The sequence below is a fragment of the Melanerpes formicivorus genome, unplaced genomic scaffold (genome assembly GCF_026170545.1).
Source record: "Melanerpes formicivorus ecotype bairdi unplaced genomic scaffold, bMelFor1.0.p_v2 SCAF_3, whole genome shotgun sequence".
Lineage (NCBI taxonomy): Eukaryota > Metazoa > Chordata > Aves > Piciformes > Picidae > Melanerpes > Melanerpes formicivorus.
The window spans coordinates 28,400,521-28,414,162 of NW_027142355.1; the positions used below are offsets into that span (position 1 = coordinate 28,400,521).

The window sequence follows — 13,642 nt, forward strand, 5'->3', positions numbered from 1 at the left end:
AGACTTTTTTCCTGGGGAATTCTGAAAATGTATTGAAAAATAAATTAGATGGAAATAATTAGGATAAAAATGCCTAATCTTTTAGCTGGACTGGGCTCATGCCACTAACAGAAGAAAGTTTCATCCTTAGATGCTAATTTCAAAGCCTTTCCCCCCCCCCCCGCCCCCCAATGTACTTTTGAGTTGAAACAGCATATATATTTTCTGTTAAGAACCAAATGTGTCTGGATAAAATGTGTTTTGATGTTGGTTTGCTTGATATTTTGAAATTACAGGAGCACATAAATGCTGGTTTTAATCAGCTGAGCCTTTGTGCATTGAAATATTTCCAAGTGAGTTAAGTACAAGATGCCCCCCTGAAGTAAGCTGCTGGAGAAGTAAGCTTGTAGTGTCCTCTGGCTTAAGAGTGGAACGAAACAGTGCATTGTGCAGTGTTTGCAGGGGACCTAAAATACACCTCACAGAAGTGAACTTGCAAATCCACTGGAAGGCATCTAGTGTAACTGGGAGGCAATGGATGGGTGAAGAGTGGGGCTGGCTAGCACTGCCCTAGAAGAACCAAGACACGTGGGGACTGCAACGCCTTCTCTCTTCCAGTATCACAGACACAAAGCACCTTGCAGGGATTAAACACGTGATGGGTGACTATGCGTGACACAGGTTTAGGTGCTTGAAGTTTTTTGTGGATCATGAGTGATTAGGGAGCTAGGATGCTAAAGACAAGTGATGGTACCCTTGTAGGCCACATAGGTACTCTTTATGATGCCTAAATTACAAGCTTCAGATGTCACCCCCAGCTCTAAGCATATGAAGAATTTTAAGACTTTACATGGGTGCTGCCTGTGGTTAGACAAAACGCTTCCTATTTATGCTGTGCCATAGCTGTTCACAACAAATATTCTAACACCTTTCTCTGACCTACTAATGGGTAGGAGGCTGGTGAACTGCGTATTCGATTCATTTGTGCACTCTCTGTATTTTCAAGCGTCTGAGTTGTTTCCTCTGCGTCGCACAGTTCCTCAGGTTGCTCTTCCCATGTTAGTCAGACAAAGCATACAGGCTTTTATCGGCTTAACAGCCAATTGTGAGCAGTAATTACAGCACTCGGAAAGTAAAGTATTACAATAATTCATTTTAATAACATGTTTATTAGATCGTAACAACAACTATAAACATAAGTACCATTCAGCTCTTTGCAGATATGTGAACTAACATCAAATCTTTACCAGAATCACGTATTCTTACAGGTGTCCCAGACACAACAATAACTTTATTAAGCAAAAGTTCATAAATAGTAAAAATGTCCTCTGTCTCACATTGCAGCGTTCCTCAAGCATGTATGTACAAGTTTGGAGTATCTTCTCCAAATCTGTGTGTCATAACCTTCCTTAGCTGTTTTAACAACTACAGAGATGAATCTTTTTTTCTTATTTCTTATTTTTTTCTTTTTTTCTGCCTGGAGCAAAGCCTTTTGTCTTTGAGCAATCTACAATTAGCATTGCTCTCAGCAGACATTAAAGTTCATTTCTGAAATGAAAGTGGTGATGAAACACAATACAATATTATCTGCTCGTAGTTTTCCTACACGCTCTGCCCTCGTTATAAATCTTTCAGTTATAACACCGTCTCCCAAGAACAATGTATCTCCCTTATATCCGCTCTTTATCTGCACTACTTCTCTTTGAAGATCTTAAAATGGTTGGCTTGCAGCGAAGGAGATATTATGCTTAGGGTGGAGTGTGTTTACAGTTAGTTCTTTGCCTCTTTAGTATCTACACAGCATTTTTTAAAGGTTGCTACGATTTATGAACCATGTACGCTGACATACATTTTCTGAAATGTTCACAGTGCAGTATTTTGTGGCCTAACCAAACTTTGTAAATGTCATTAAAAATAAACTTCTTTTTTTTTCCTTTTTAATATAAAAATATAATACTTTATGTGTTTACACCAACAAACCTGATTCTATCCTATACTAAACGAGCTATACAGTAGTATGCACAGAATTCCACAGGAACAGAAATGACATGTGATGCTTGCCCTAAAGCTGTAGTACTCTTCCCTAATGAATGAAAGTTTTATTTACAATCTCTTTTAAAAACTGTTTCTCTGGTCCTAATTTAGAAATAAAAGTAGGTATCGTCATTCACTGGGTGGTGTGATCCAAGAAGAGGCAGGGGAGCCTAAAGCTGTTTCTTCCTTTGATCAGTCTTCTCAGCTCTTGAGGGCTTGCACAAAGAAGTTATCGACACTCCTGTTATGGCAGTGTCTTTTTAGGTCAGAGCTGGCTGCAATGCCTCTGCTCTTTACTCATCTTTGGCAGCAGTTCCGTCCAAGGGTAGGTGGCAGAGCTTCAGCTACTCTCAGTGTGACTCACCAGACAGCAGCACCCTAGGGTTGCCAGCCTGCCTGTCTCCTCTTCCTCTCTAAAATAATGATGCCCGTATTACTGCCTCCCATGTATTGGCCTGACATTTAATATGGATGCCTTCAAGTTTTTATTCTCACAGAGTGGTTAATTCTTTATTGAAAGAAGGCTTTGTGTTTTTCAGTGAGAGATGTGTCGACATAAGCTGTTTGACTTGAAGTGGCTGAATGTTGGAATAAAGTTGACATAAGGCATGCTTTAAGCTAGATGATTTTTCTTTCAGTTTATGTACCGTCTGACTACACCAGAGGACTGGCAAGGCTGACATACTTATTTTACTGCACACCATTTTTTGATTTCTGCTGAGATATTTACCATAAGGCTGGCTCTTTCAGCTGCCTGTGTTCTAGAAAACCTTGTTGATGTAGTGCAAAACTCTGAAGTCTGGACTGGGCAGGAGGAAAAGACATTTCAAACTCTTGTAACTCTCAGCATTTGCCTTAGCCTTTTGTGTGAAAACTGCTCATTAACCTAAAGTACATGCAACGGTAACAGTCCTTCCAGCCGTACTGATTGGTGTTCTGCTTTCTCCTTCATGGAATGAATGATGAATCTTTGTTCTTGGGGCCGAGCCCACATTAATGAGAGCTATTGGGAACTAGCTCTGGATGGTAGCGCACAATGCTTCGATTTGGTGAACTGGCGCCATTTTCCGAATACTTGGAAATTACAGTGATGCTTTATAGAATCCCACAGCCTTAAACAATACGATGTCCTTGTACTAGTACAACTTGGGCAACAACATAAACATGTGCAACAGTGTTCTCACAAAGACCTGGCAGTAAAAAGTAGTAGACAGAACATTTTGCTTTTTGTTCGTACAACTACGAATGGATTTTCCTCTATTTCAGACGTACCCGTCATGTGTCAACATCCATACCTGTGTTGTCTTGTGATGATAAAAGAGAAGGATAGGGAGCAATGCACTTCACGTTGACATAAGTAGCATTGACGTGTACGTAGTGTTCTCCAATAAAAGTGGAGAAGATTGTTGATATTTTGGAAACAAGTTCAGAAAACGCTGGACGCATCTCAGGTTTTGGGTGCCAGCACTTCAGCATGACTTCATACCTGCCATTCAAATAATTAAAATAAAAGAGGTGTTCAATGCTGAAATCATGGAAAAAAAGGATAAAAAATAACCCACCCTCTTTCCTCCCACAGCCTCACTTACTATAGTATCAGAATCAGCAGCATTTGCAGGAGGCTTTGCAAACTATTTACTTACAGTGGGTCGGGGCAGTATTCAGGTTGTAGCAGCCTTCTTCCTTGTAATAAGTAAACAGTTATATCAAAAGAATTTACATCAGGATAAGGTGGTGCCCCTCTTGTCATAAGTTCCCATAACAACACACCAAAGGACCACTAAGAAAGCAAAGAAATAAATGATAAGTTACAGGGTTGGGGGGCTTTACATTCCAGTTTTAGAAGATGGTTTGACAGATTTAAGGATTCGAATGCATGGATTTTCCCTCTGAAGAGTTACTTTACTGCATTCAGCGTTCTTTTAAGTGGGCTAATAAATGCTGTAGGGACTTGAAACGCCACTTAAATTAGAGCAGGGAAACTCAACTAAGTAAATAATTGAAAAAAAAAATAAATGAAAAGAAGCCTATAGGCTTGCTACTTGGCTGGTGTAAATTGGCAGACATCTTCTGAGGTTAGTGGAGCTCTGCCAATTTACGTGAGCTGATGATCTGACTAACCCTGTGTAAATACATACTGAAGAGAATATACATGGTGAAAATTCCATGGATCAGAGGATAATTTGAGTCTGGATTGAAAAGAGAGCTAAAACACAAAGTGCACAAAGTGATCCAGCCAAATAATTACTTCATCTTTGTAATTTTTTTTCTTTATAAAGGGCCAGGTAACACCTGAAGTTGCTGTAGGCAGTCAGTAAGTATTTATAAAGCAAATAAAGTCTTTTTGAGAACTGTTCAATTTTGCAAGTCTCAGAGTCAACCTGTTTTGTCAAGCTTTCCAGAACCCCTCCTAGATCAGGGTTCGGCTCCAATTTGGAATGTCCTTAGCTTCCCTTGGAGTGGAATTAAACTCCTTAGTCTTTCCCGAGCAGTAACAGATAATCAGGTCAACAACTTGTTGCTTTGTGATTGGGACAAATACCCTTTTTGGATGTAGAAACAGTTTCTTATTCTTATGGGAACTAAAGCTAGATTTAAATGTAAGTTTTGGGTTGGAGTTAGTCCATTCATTAAGTACTAGAGAAACGCCTCAGGCAATATAAGAGAAGTTAAGAGGTGATACAAATATGTTTATACATTACCACATCTGACTTTGTTGTGAACTTCTGAGTTTGTAAACTTTCTAAAGCCATCCATTTCACTGGCAGTTTAGCTCCTGTTTTATTGTGCACACTGTAGTATTCTTTATCATAGACATCTCTAGCAAGACCAAAATCAGCAACCTTGACAGTGAATTTTTCATCCAGCCTAGAGAAATGACAAAAAGTATTACCTGCAACTGAGCAGGCAAGGTTTGTAGTGATGGTGGGTTACAATGAGTGCCTTGCACATTTGAGCCTGTGACTCTGGAAGGCAGTACTTTATCTTGGATCTATTAACTAATGGCACAGTGAAACAAAAAACTACAGCAAAGTGCATTTGACACCCATTTAACAGAGTGAATAAACTCAGGAAATTACTGATATTGTTTTGATAATACAATTTGAATTACAATTCTTTTGAAACAATTGCCCTGTATAAAAAGATTTGTGCTAATAGCCTATGCATCCTGATTGTGTGCTACATCATTTCTTCCACAGCTGTTTCTTCTTCCATATCCTTAGAAATCTCTCATTTTTATTTCCAAGTCAAGGCATCACCTTTCCTGTTCACTCTCAGTTTTGCTAAGGAATGATCCATCCTTAGCTCAGTGACTGCCTGTAATAATATAGTACTGTAGCTGTGGATGTATTTGGTGTCTGTACTGAGGAAGAAGTGTGGCATAAGTAAAGTTCTGCTGGGATGAGAGGATGACAGCTCAGCCATACCAGGTCTCCCTAGCTTTGCTGATCCTAAGACTGGCATTTGTCCTGGTATGTGGCATCACTGTTGGAAAACACATGGTTATTAACGTGCTTGAGCCTGTCCTTCATTATACGTGCAGACCTAGTAGCAGCAAACACCTGCTCTTTTGGGCAATCCCCTCTCTCTCTCAGCCTCTGAATGTGGGATTTCCCTATCTTGAATTAATGAGATTTCTGTCTGGATAATTCTGGTCCCTCTGAAATGGCACACAACCATCTATTGTATTTACTGATGTGATAACTAAACCAGTACCAATGGAGTAGGAGGGAACCCTGATGGCAGTGGATGGTTTATGCCATAGCAGCTTCCTTCAGTTTTTCCAGGACAGTGAAATGGAGTCAAGAGTCCATGGGGATTGTGTTTTCATCTTGGCTTCCTTTCTGATGGACATTACAGTTGCAGCATTCAGATTGCTGGACTGCACATGGCCACTGGGGAATGTGGGTCTTCAGCCCTACATCTTCCTCACCAGTGGCAGCATCTCTCCAGGCTCTGAAGTGCTTAACCATTCCCTTCACTTACAGGGAGGGGAGAAGGCTGGGCCTTCCCCTCAACCCTCAACAAGTACGAAAGCAACCATTCAGTTGGCCATGGAGACATCTTGGTAGCTCTTCCCTCTTCACCCAAGGAACAGACAGTAGGCCAGAGTGAATGTCCTATTGCCACTCTTTGGACTTTGGTTAACTGAACCAGGACTTTTATCCAGTGACCTTTCTTCTTAGGAAACCTTAAAATCATTGCACTTGTAAATTTTTACCCCCCTTAAAAAATCAGCAGCTGTAAGAAAATGCTCTTTTTCAGAAGGTGTTCAGCTGCATAAGTGCATACTCTTTGGAGGAAAAAAAAAAAAAGAAGAAATCTAATGTCACAAGTGAATAAACTTTTTGCAGACTGAGTTCCAGATTATAATGTGCTAATAATAAACTGCAGTGATTAAACCTGTACCTCATTAATTCACAACATAGGTGATGAATCAGCATAATAGTATTGGCAACTCCTGTATCAGTGAGTCTTTCTGAATTTAACTGTCTGACTATCCAGACACTAGGAAGATTCTTTGCATGCTCTGGTTTCTTAATGTTAATTTGTGTGTGCAATTGAGCCGAAGTAGGCTCATACACATGTAATGAAAGATTACTGTCAAGAGGTCTCACTGGTGTTTCTTTATGTTCCTGTTTTTCTCACAAAGTTCCCCTGTGTTCTTCTCCCTTCTGCTAGGTGCAGCAGCAGACATGCTGCTTCTGAAGAGGCTGGGTGGAAGCACAGCAAGTTGAGACAACAGCAGTTTAACTTCCCTTAGGAGATGCCTTTTAAATTCTCTAACCAATGATTTTGAGAGGCTATATTTTCACCTCAGCTTTTCTTATTTCCCACACTCAAAAAAAGCCTATGTGTAAAAAGCAAGCCCTTAGCAAGCTGAGTAGCTTATTAGTATGCAAGACAAACATCAGTATAATTATGGAACAATGAAAAACACGCCCTGTTTTGACTAAAAAAAGCACAATTCTGGAAACTTTCTCTTACACAGACAAGTGTGATACTGTGGCTGGAATTGGATACTTGTACTTACATACAATTTCGTGCTGCCAAGTCTCTGTGAACAAACTTTTTGCTTGCAAGGTATTTCATCCCTTTTGCAACCTGAAGGCCAAATCCAATTAAATCTTTTACTGTTGGGTTCTGTAAAATATAAACATTTACATGATACAATGAATGCAGAAACACAAGGAGTGGACTGGTTTATGCTGTGACTTTCAGTTTTTGACACACCTATTGTGCTTGTGGTAAGACTGGTGTAAATTTAGGTCAAGTTCTTACCTTCAGTGAGGAAGCATGCTTTAAGAAATAAAAAAACATGCTGACAGACTCCAGGTGAGAGGAGTTTTCAGCATAAGCAGTGTAAGCAGTGTGACCTGGGCTGGAAAGGGGAACAGTATGCTGAACCCTCAGCATGACAATTGATACACAAAAGTCACATTTTAGAACTTAGAGTAATAATAACATGTAATGCAGTAGAAGGTTCTAGCTATGAACTTGGAGCTAATGAGCTGAAATGACCAAGAAAGGAAAGAGTCTTATTTGGGACAAAGTAAAGTCAAGCTATCATCAGTGGGATGTCATGTAAAAGGCAAATGAGACCACTGCAGTTGCTAGAGGAAAATTTTCCACAGAGGTTGGTACCTCTTTCTGCAGGTTAACAAAGTGAGACCTTACTGAAAATGCTAAATATTAAAATCAGTATAAATATACTTATTCTTATATGTAAGTCTTTTATCCAACAGTATGACTTGTTATGTTATAGTAAAGTCCCACAGATTTTTGTGTTCTTGACATTGCCCCATGTCATTTTCTTCTGTGGAACAATCTTGTTCAACTGTGGTCATTATTCTGTTTATTTCAGGCAGGAGCACAGCAGGGTTCACAGACATGGGCTCTATTGGTTGTAGAATGAAGAAAGCTCAAAATGCAGGAGGTCCCTACCTCAGAAATCTTAACTTCCCCAAGAATCTGTCAAATGCATTGTTTTTAAAAATGGTACTGGCTATTGTTGATTGACATAGAGGGAGGGGCAAAGTCCTATTGGTCCAGAAGTGACTTTGTATTGTCCCAGCACTGTGAAGTGAGTGAAATACTACAGCATAATGTGGGCTTACCCTAGCTGAAGCAAGCTGTGTGGTCTATACTTGAGACAAGGCAGTGAGGCACATTTGAGAAATCTGTAGTCTTTCAATGGAAATAGGGAAAGTCTATGATTACAGAGTAGTTGTAGTTTGTATAACAGCTGCTGGCTTTCATTCACAGTATCACAGTATCACAGTATAACTCAGGTTGGAAAGGACCTCGAGGATCATCGAGTCCAACCTATCAACACAGACCCCATAACTAGACCATGGCACCAAGTGCCACGTCCAATCTCCCTTTGAACACCTCCAGGGACGACGACTCAACCACCTCCCTGGGCAGCACATTCCAATGACGAACGACTCGCTTGGTGAAGAACTTTCTCCTCACCTCGAGCCTAAACCTCCCCTTGCACGGCTTGAGACTGTGTCCCCTTGTTCTGGTGCTGGTTGTCTGGGAGAAGAGACCAACCCCTTCCTGGCCACAACCACCTTTCAGGTAGGTGTAGAGGGCAATGAGGTCACCCCTGAGCCTCCTCTTCTCCAGGCTAAACAATCCCAGCTCCCTCAGCCTCTCCTCATAGGGCTTGTGTTCAAGGCCTCTCCCCAGCCTTGTTGCCCTTCTCTGGACACGTTCAAGTGTCTCGATGTCCTTCTTAAACTGAGGGGCCCAGAACTGGACACGGTAAATTCTTAATATTAGAGAAAAAATACTGGTAGTAACAGGACTGTGACACTAGCTGGACATGAAGATACCATACCTGGGAGCTGGAAGAGTAGATGGTGATGACTGGCACAGTTGTGCTGAAGTCAACAGAGATGTGGTGTTTTAAACCAGCAGAAGGCTGGGCCCCTTGACTTAGATCTCATAAACACATTTGTTTATAAAGAGGCTTATGGATGGGAAATGAGAAATACTTATTGCTGATAATTTCTGGGAAACATTCTAAAGAGGAATTTGAGGGGGAAGGGAAGGAGTGGCAGCACTGTGGTCAGGGTTGGTGCCAGCCTGAGCAAGTTCTAAAGGTTAAGGTGTAATAGCAGCAGCAAGTTATAGATGTAATGTAATTGTCAGACCTTATAACCTGTGGTGTTAAAGCAGGGTGTGGCTACCATTTGATAGACCTCACCATGTACTTACATGAGTCTCATTCCTAATGAAGTTTCGAAGATCTCCGTGTTTCATGTATGGAAGAATGACTAACGGGGATCCTTCATTGGGCAAACAGATTCCCAGGAGTGACAGAACATTAGGATGAGTGAAATCTTTCATGATTATTCCTTCTTTCAGAAACTGAGCCACTTCTTCTAGGTCTGTAATCCCTGAGAAATCCAGTAATAAAATCAGTTGATTAAAAGAATCCTAAACAAGTTGCAATTAATTTTGGTAGATCGGTCCATGTCATTGCACAACAAAGTGATAGTGAGAAGCTACAAACATGCTCCCCACAACCCACATTAAAATTAGGTTATGTGCAGCGGTTTTCTTACAATGATCAAAACCAGTTTGTTGGCAATTTTCATTCTGTTTCTCCTTTCCTTATTATGAATTATTTAGAATTGAATAACAACACTTGGTTGAGGCCTTTAATAAATGTTATTATACTCTTTTCCTGTTCTTCCAGTAGCTTTGCCTACTTTTTAGCAATTTAACTTCCAAACCCAAATCTTTGGTAATAAGAAGAACAAAAACTGACATTGTCTTGCCCTCATTTTCCTGAGTCCTTTTCTTTATAGAGGAAATAAATGGAAATTTCACTTGATGTACAAATATCTATCAATGCCTCGTGGTAGTCTGAAGTTACTGGAATTGCTCCAGAGACACATCTGATCCAGCTGCAACTAAGACTCTTTATTTGTGAAAGTATACTTCACTGTAATTAATTAGTTCACCCTGATTATCTTTGGAATTATGGTAGTGTCTCACTATTAAACATGTAACTCACTATTTAGTGACTTCACGGCACAGTGAATTTTCCTGCCGTCATTATCCAGCAATGTCCCATGGTACACACACCCAAAATGTCCTGTGTAAAAAATGAGCAAGATTAGCTTTAATAAGTAAAATGGTATTTTCCACTGGGTTGCAATTATGCTTTAAGAAAGTAATCACATTTCAGTTCTGTCCAGTTCCCAAAACTTGTATAGTATACTTCATAACTAACACATAAAACTACCATTACATATAATCACCATTACATAAAGTGAAACTCACTTTGCAGCATAACTGATATTTCTTGACATAGATGGAGAGTGTAAATAGCAACAAGACTGGTGCCACAATGCTTCATGTTCTTGTAATGACAGTGCACACAAGAACCATGTCAGCCCATCCCCACCATACACTCTTGGGAGATATATATGTCAAAGGAGGACATTGGAAGGCACAAGGGAGCAGTTAGGAGCTGACATGACTACCACATCAATGGTTTGCAAACCAATGCTAAGTGGTCTACTGGATTGTACAGCCTTGAGGCATCTTCAGTGGAAAGTTGCATACAGTCTCTCAAGTCTTGCTATTCCATGGCTGTTATAAGTGGTTGTTGATCAGGAATGGTCTCTGTTATAGCCCACTTCTGAGTACAAAATGTCACTCAAAGATGGTGAGCAAAATCTGTCTGAGCAGTGAAATAAACACCCAGGAACACAATAAACCTTCCTGATCCTGTGCTTTCCTGTTAAGCAAATAGGGTAGTCTATAGAAACCTAATATGAGGAAACCTGCTATGAGAAATCCAGCTGACCTGTTTGGGAGACAAAGAACTTGGTGCACCAGGTGCATACATTCATTTATCCAAATCAAATTATGTACATGTATTGGTGGTTTTAATTCACAGATGTGCTATTTACTGGACACTTTCAAAATACTAATATTTGCAGTTAGAAAGCAAAATAGGTTTTTGTCAAGTGTGAGTACTGTGAAGAGCAAGACTATCTGATTAACTCTACTAGGTTTCAGTCACAAGTCCTGGTCAGAGCCCAGCTGGCTTTGCTTTTGGCTTGGAGTAAAATTAATACAAAGTTTGTTTTATAAAAGCAACTAAAATCCCATCAGACCACAGGTTGTTTGGAGCCTGGGCACAGATCCTAAAGCTTGGATCGGGTGTGTCTAATATATTTTGGGGTTTGGCCCATTTATAGTTCGGAGGAGAAAATTAAAAATGGTTAATCTTGTTGGTGTCATTCTTCATATTTTTCAACATTAAAAAAATAGGAAATTACTTGGATTTCTCTGAAACAAGAAAGAAAAGCAAAAGTCCCACCCTTGCTTTGGGAATGATGGACTGGAAAACATGGGAGGGGAAACACACTGACTATAGGATTTGTGGGTGTTTTCCTGCAGAAGAGGCATTAGGCACGCATAGCCAAATCTTTATCAGTGTTCTGATATTCAGTAAGAAACCTCTCGTGTATGATCTGCAGAGGTACTGAAAACCCAGTTTCTACTTGGGTTAGTAATTGATACACAATAGTAGAGAATTTAATAAATGCCCTTAACAGAAATGCTGGCTTGGGCTATGAAAGGAAGGCACCTACATATGGGGTTGTAGAGGAAGAGGAATGATGGGAGAAATTCAGAATAGGTGACATGCTATATCAGGAAGAAAATAAGGGGAAGTGAGCCAGCTGGGATGAAAAAGGATTGAGGGGGAATGGAGAGCCTTTGGTGGGAGGAAACAACAGCGAGTTCCTCAGAGCTGGGAAAAGCTTGCAGAGGGTAAAGGGTTGTATATATTTCACCTGGCCCGTGGGGATTTCTACTGAATGCACTAGTGACAGCAGGAGTTTTCTGTGTTGTGTAGCAATCTTGCCTGCTCTCAGGCTCTGAGTTTAAAGTTGCTTGTGTCCCTGCTTCCACACCCCCCCGCCGTTTAGGCATTTGCGGTGCAATACTCTGCCGCAGCCTCATTCCTGTATCACAGCTTCACGGATGGTAAGCTCTAGCTGCGCTTTTCTATTGCTTGGAAAACGGTGAGTGAACCAGCAAGCCTCTGAGTTCAAAGGAGCCCCATTAATTGGCAGACTCTTTCCTTCCTCTGGTGTCTTCTCCAACTGATCAAATGCACAATCCTTCATCTGACTTCAGAGGAGAGCCCTTTGGTTCCCCCCTTGATTTGGTGCATCGAATGCAGTGCTGTAAGAAGTAAAAAGCTTGAAAAAGCTCCATGTAGACACCTTATTCAGAATGGTTTATGATGAATGGGTGTGTGAAAAAGAATAGCAGTTTGCAAGGTAAGAGTTGTGGTACTCACCTCTTCCTATTACTTCGCTGAAGTGCACAATCAGACTGTCAGCACCAATAACCACATGCTGCACTTCTTTGAGCAGTTCAGGATTTAAGGCACTGATGTCAATATGAACATTAGTCTGGAGAAGAGGACTGGCTAAATCTGAGTCTCCACTAGACAGAATTGGGGAGAGGTCAGAGTGCGGATACTGGGCAGGTCTGCATGATCCATTCTGAGACATGCTTGGAAACTGGTCTGCAAGATGAACAGAAATTGTTATAACACTTTCAGACTTCGGGGAAAAGGAAGAATTTTATTTCACAAACAAGGTTTGAGTTTAGCAGTTTGGAAATGGCTTGGCTTTGCAGAAATTTTGGTCACAAAAGGGAAATGAAAATATGCATTTCTTATTTGCCAAATTACAGGAAAACCATGTCACTAGAAACTTTGGTTTGTCTCAGCTCTGCTTTTATTAAAATAAATGGCAAAACCTGCACTTTTCTGAAGGGATGGAATGAAGCCTTGCCAATTCTTGCCAAGTGGTGGATTTTAGCATTTCTAGTAACTGGGAGTAACAAGAGTAAATTGTGAAAATGACAGTGATATGGGAGTAGGAAGTGGTGAACAATTAAAAACATCAAACCTTTCATTACTGTTGTGTTCTAATTTGATAGGGAGCTCTACACTTCATGAAGGTTTCCAAACTGCTGGTGACTAGCTATATTTGTCCAATGGTAAATATTCAACCAGGGAAATGCCTAGAGGTGATTCATATCCTGTAACTGCTGAAGATAATACAGTTGGTGCTACTCATGAAAATAACATGAGCCAGATGATTTAAAATAGCAGAAATTAAAATGTTTCAGTCAAGCAAGGATCATTTATTTGAGAAAGCTGTTTTTGTCAACAGCATGTTGCTCAGGTATTTTAAATTGGTTTTGTTTAAAAGGTTTTTGTATTTATTTAATATATTTTTTGAGGGGTAATAAAATCAATGGACTGAGTTTAATTTACACTAATTTCAGTCTGGAATGATTTCAGTGGAGACACTGAACAAAATTTAGCCCAGGGTCAAAAATAAATTGAAAAAAAAAAAAAAGAGAATAAATTTAACAACAGAAATCACCAGATATCTTATCACAGAGCATAAAAAGCATAAAAGATGTTGTACAGACATGCTTTATATAAGCATAAAATTTGGGAAATTTTCATATAATGCCAGTATTACTCTGAGTGCTGAGAAAAACTCAGTGTTACTTACTCTACCTAGAAGCAAAAATACAAGCTCTTACCATTTACAAAGCCACATTTATG

At 40.0% G+C, this 13,642-nt stretch overlaps 1 protein-coding gene across 6 annotated transcripts in view; it reads right to left on the reverse strand.

Annotated features, from left to right (window-relative positions):
• Window positions 1–1,103: 1,103 nt before the first annotated feature.
• MET (MET proto-oncogene, receptor tyrosine kinase) overlaps window positions 1,104–13,642 on the reverse strand; it is a 99,847-nt gene continuing 87,308 nt past the window's right edge. For all 6 annotated transcript variants that reach the window (XM_068169880.1, XM_068169878.1, XM_068169881.1 and 3 more), the window contains exons 15-22: window positions 12,353–12,583; window positions 10,046–10,126; window positions 9,241–9,422; window positions 7,049–7,158; window positions 4,716–4,881; window positions 3,657–3,793; window positions 3,309–3,499; window positions 1,104–3,203 (exon numbers count right to left, since the gene is read on the reverse strand). In XM_068169880.1, the coding sequence (XP_068025981.1) occupies window positions 3,127–3,203; window positions 3,309–3,499; window positions 3,657–3,793; window positions 4,716–4,881; window positions 7,049–7,158; window positions 9,241–9,422; window positions 10,046–10,126; window positions 12,353–12,583 (1,175 nt within the window). In that variant the 3' untranslated portion in view covers window positions 1,104–3,126. The remainder of the gene's footprint in view (window positions 3,204–3,308; window positions 3,500–3,656; window positions 3,794–4,715; window positions 4,882–7,048; window positions 7,159–9,240; window positions 9,423–10,045; window positions 10,127–12,352; window positions 12,584–13,642) is intronic.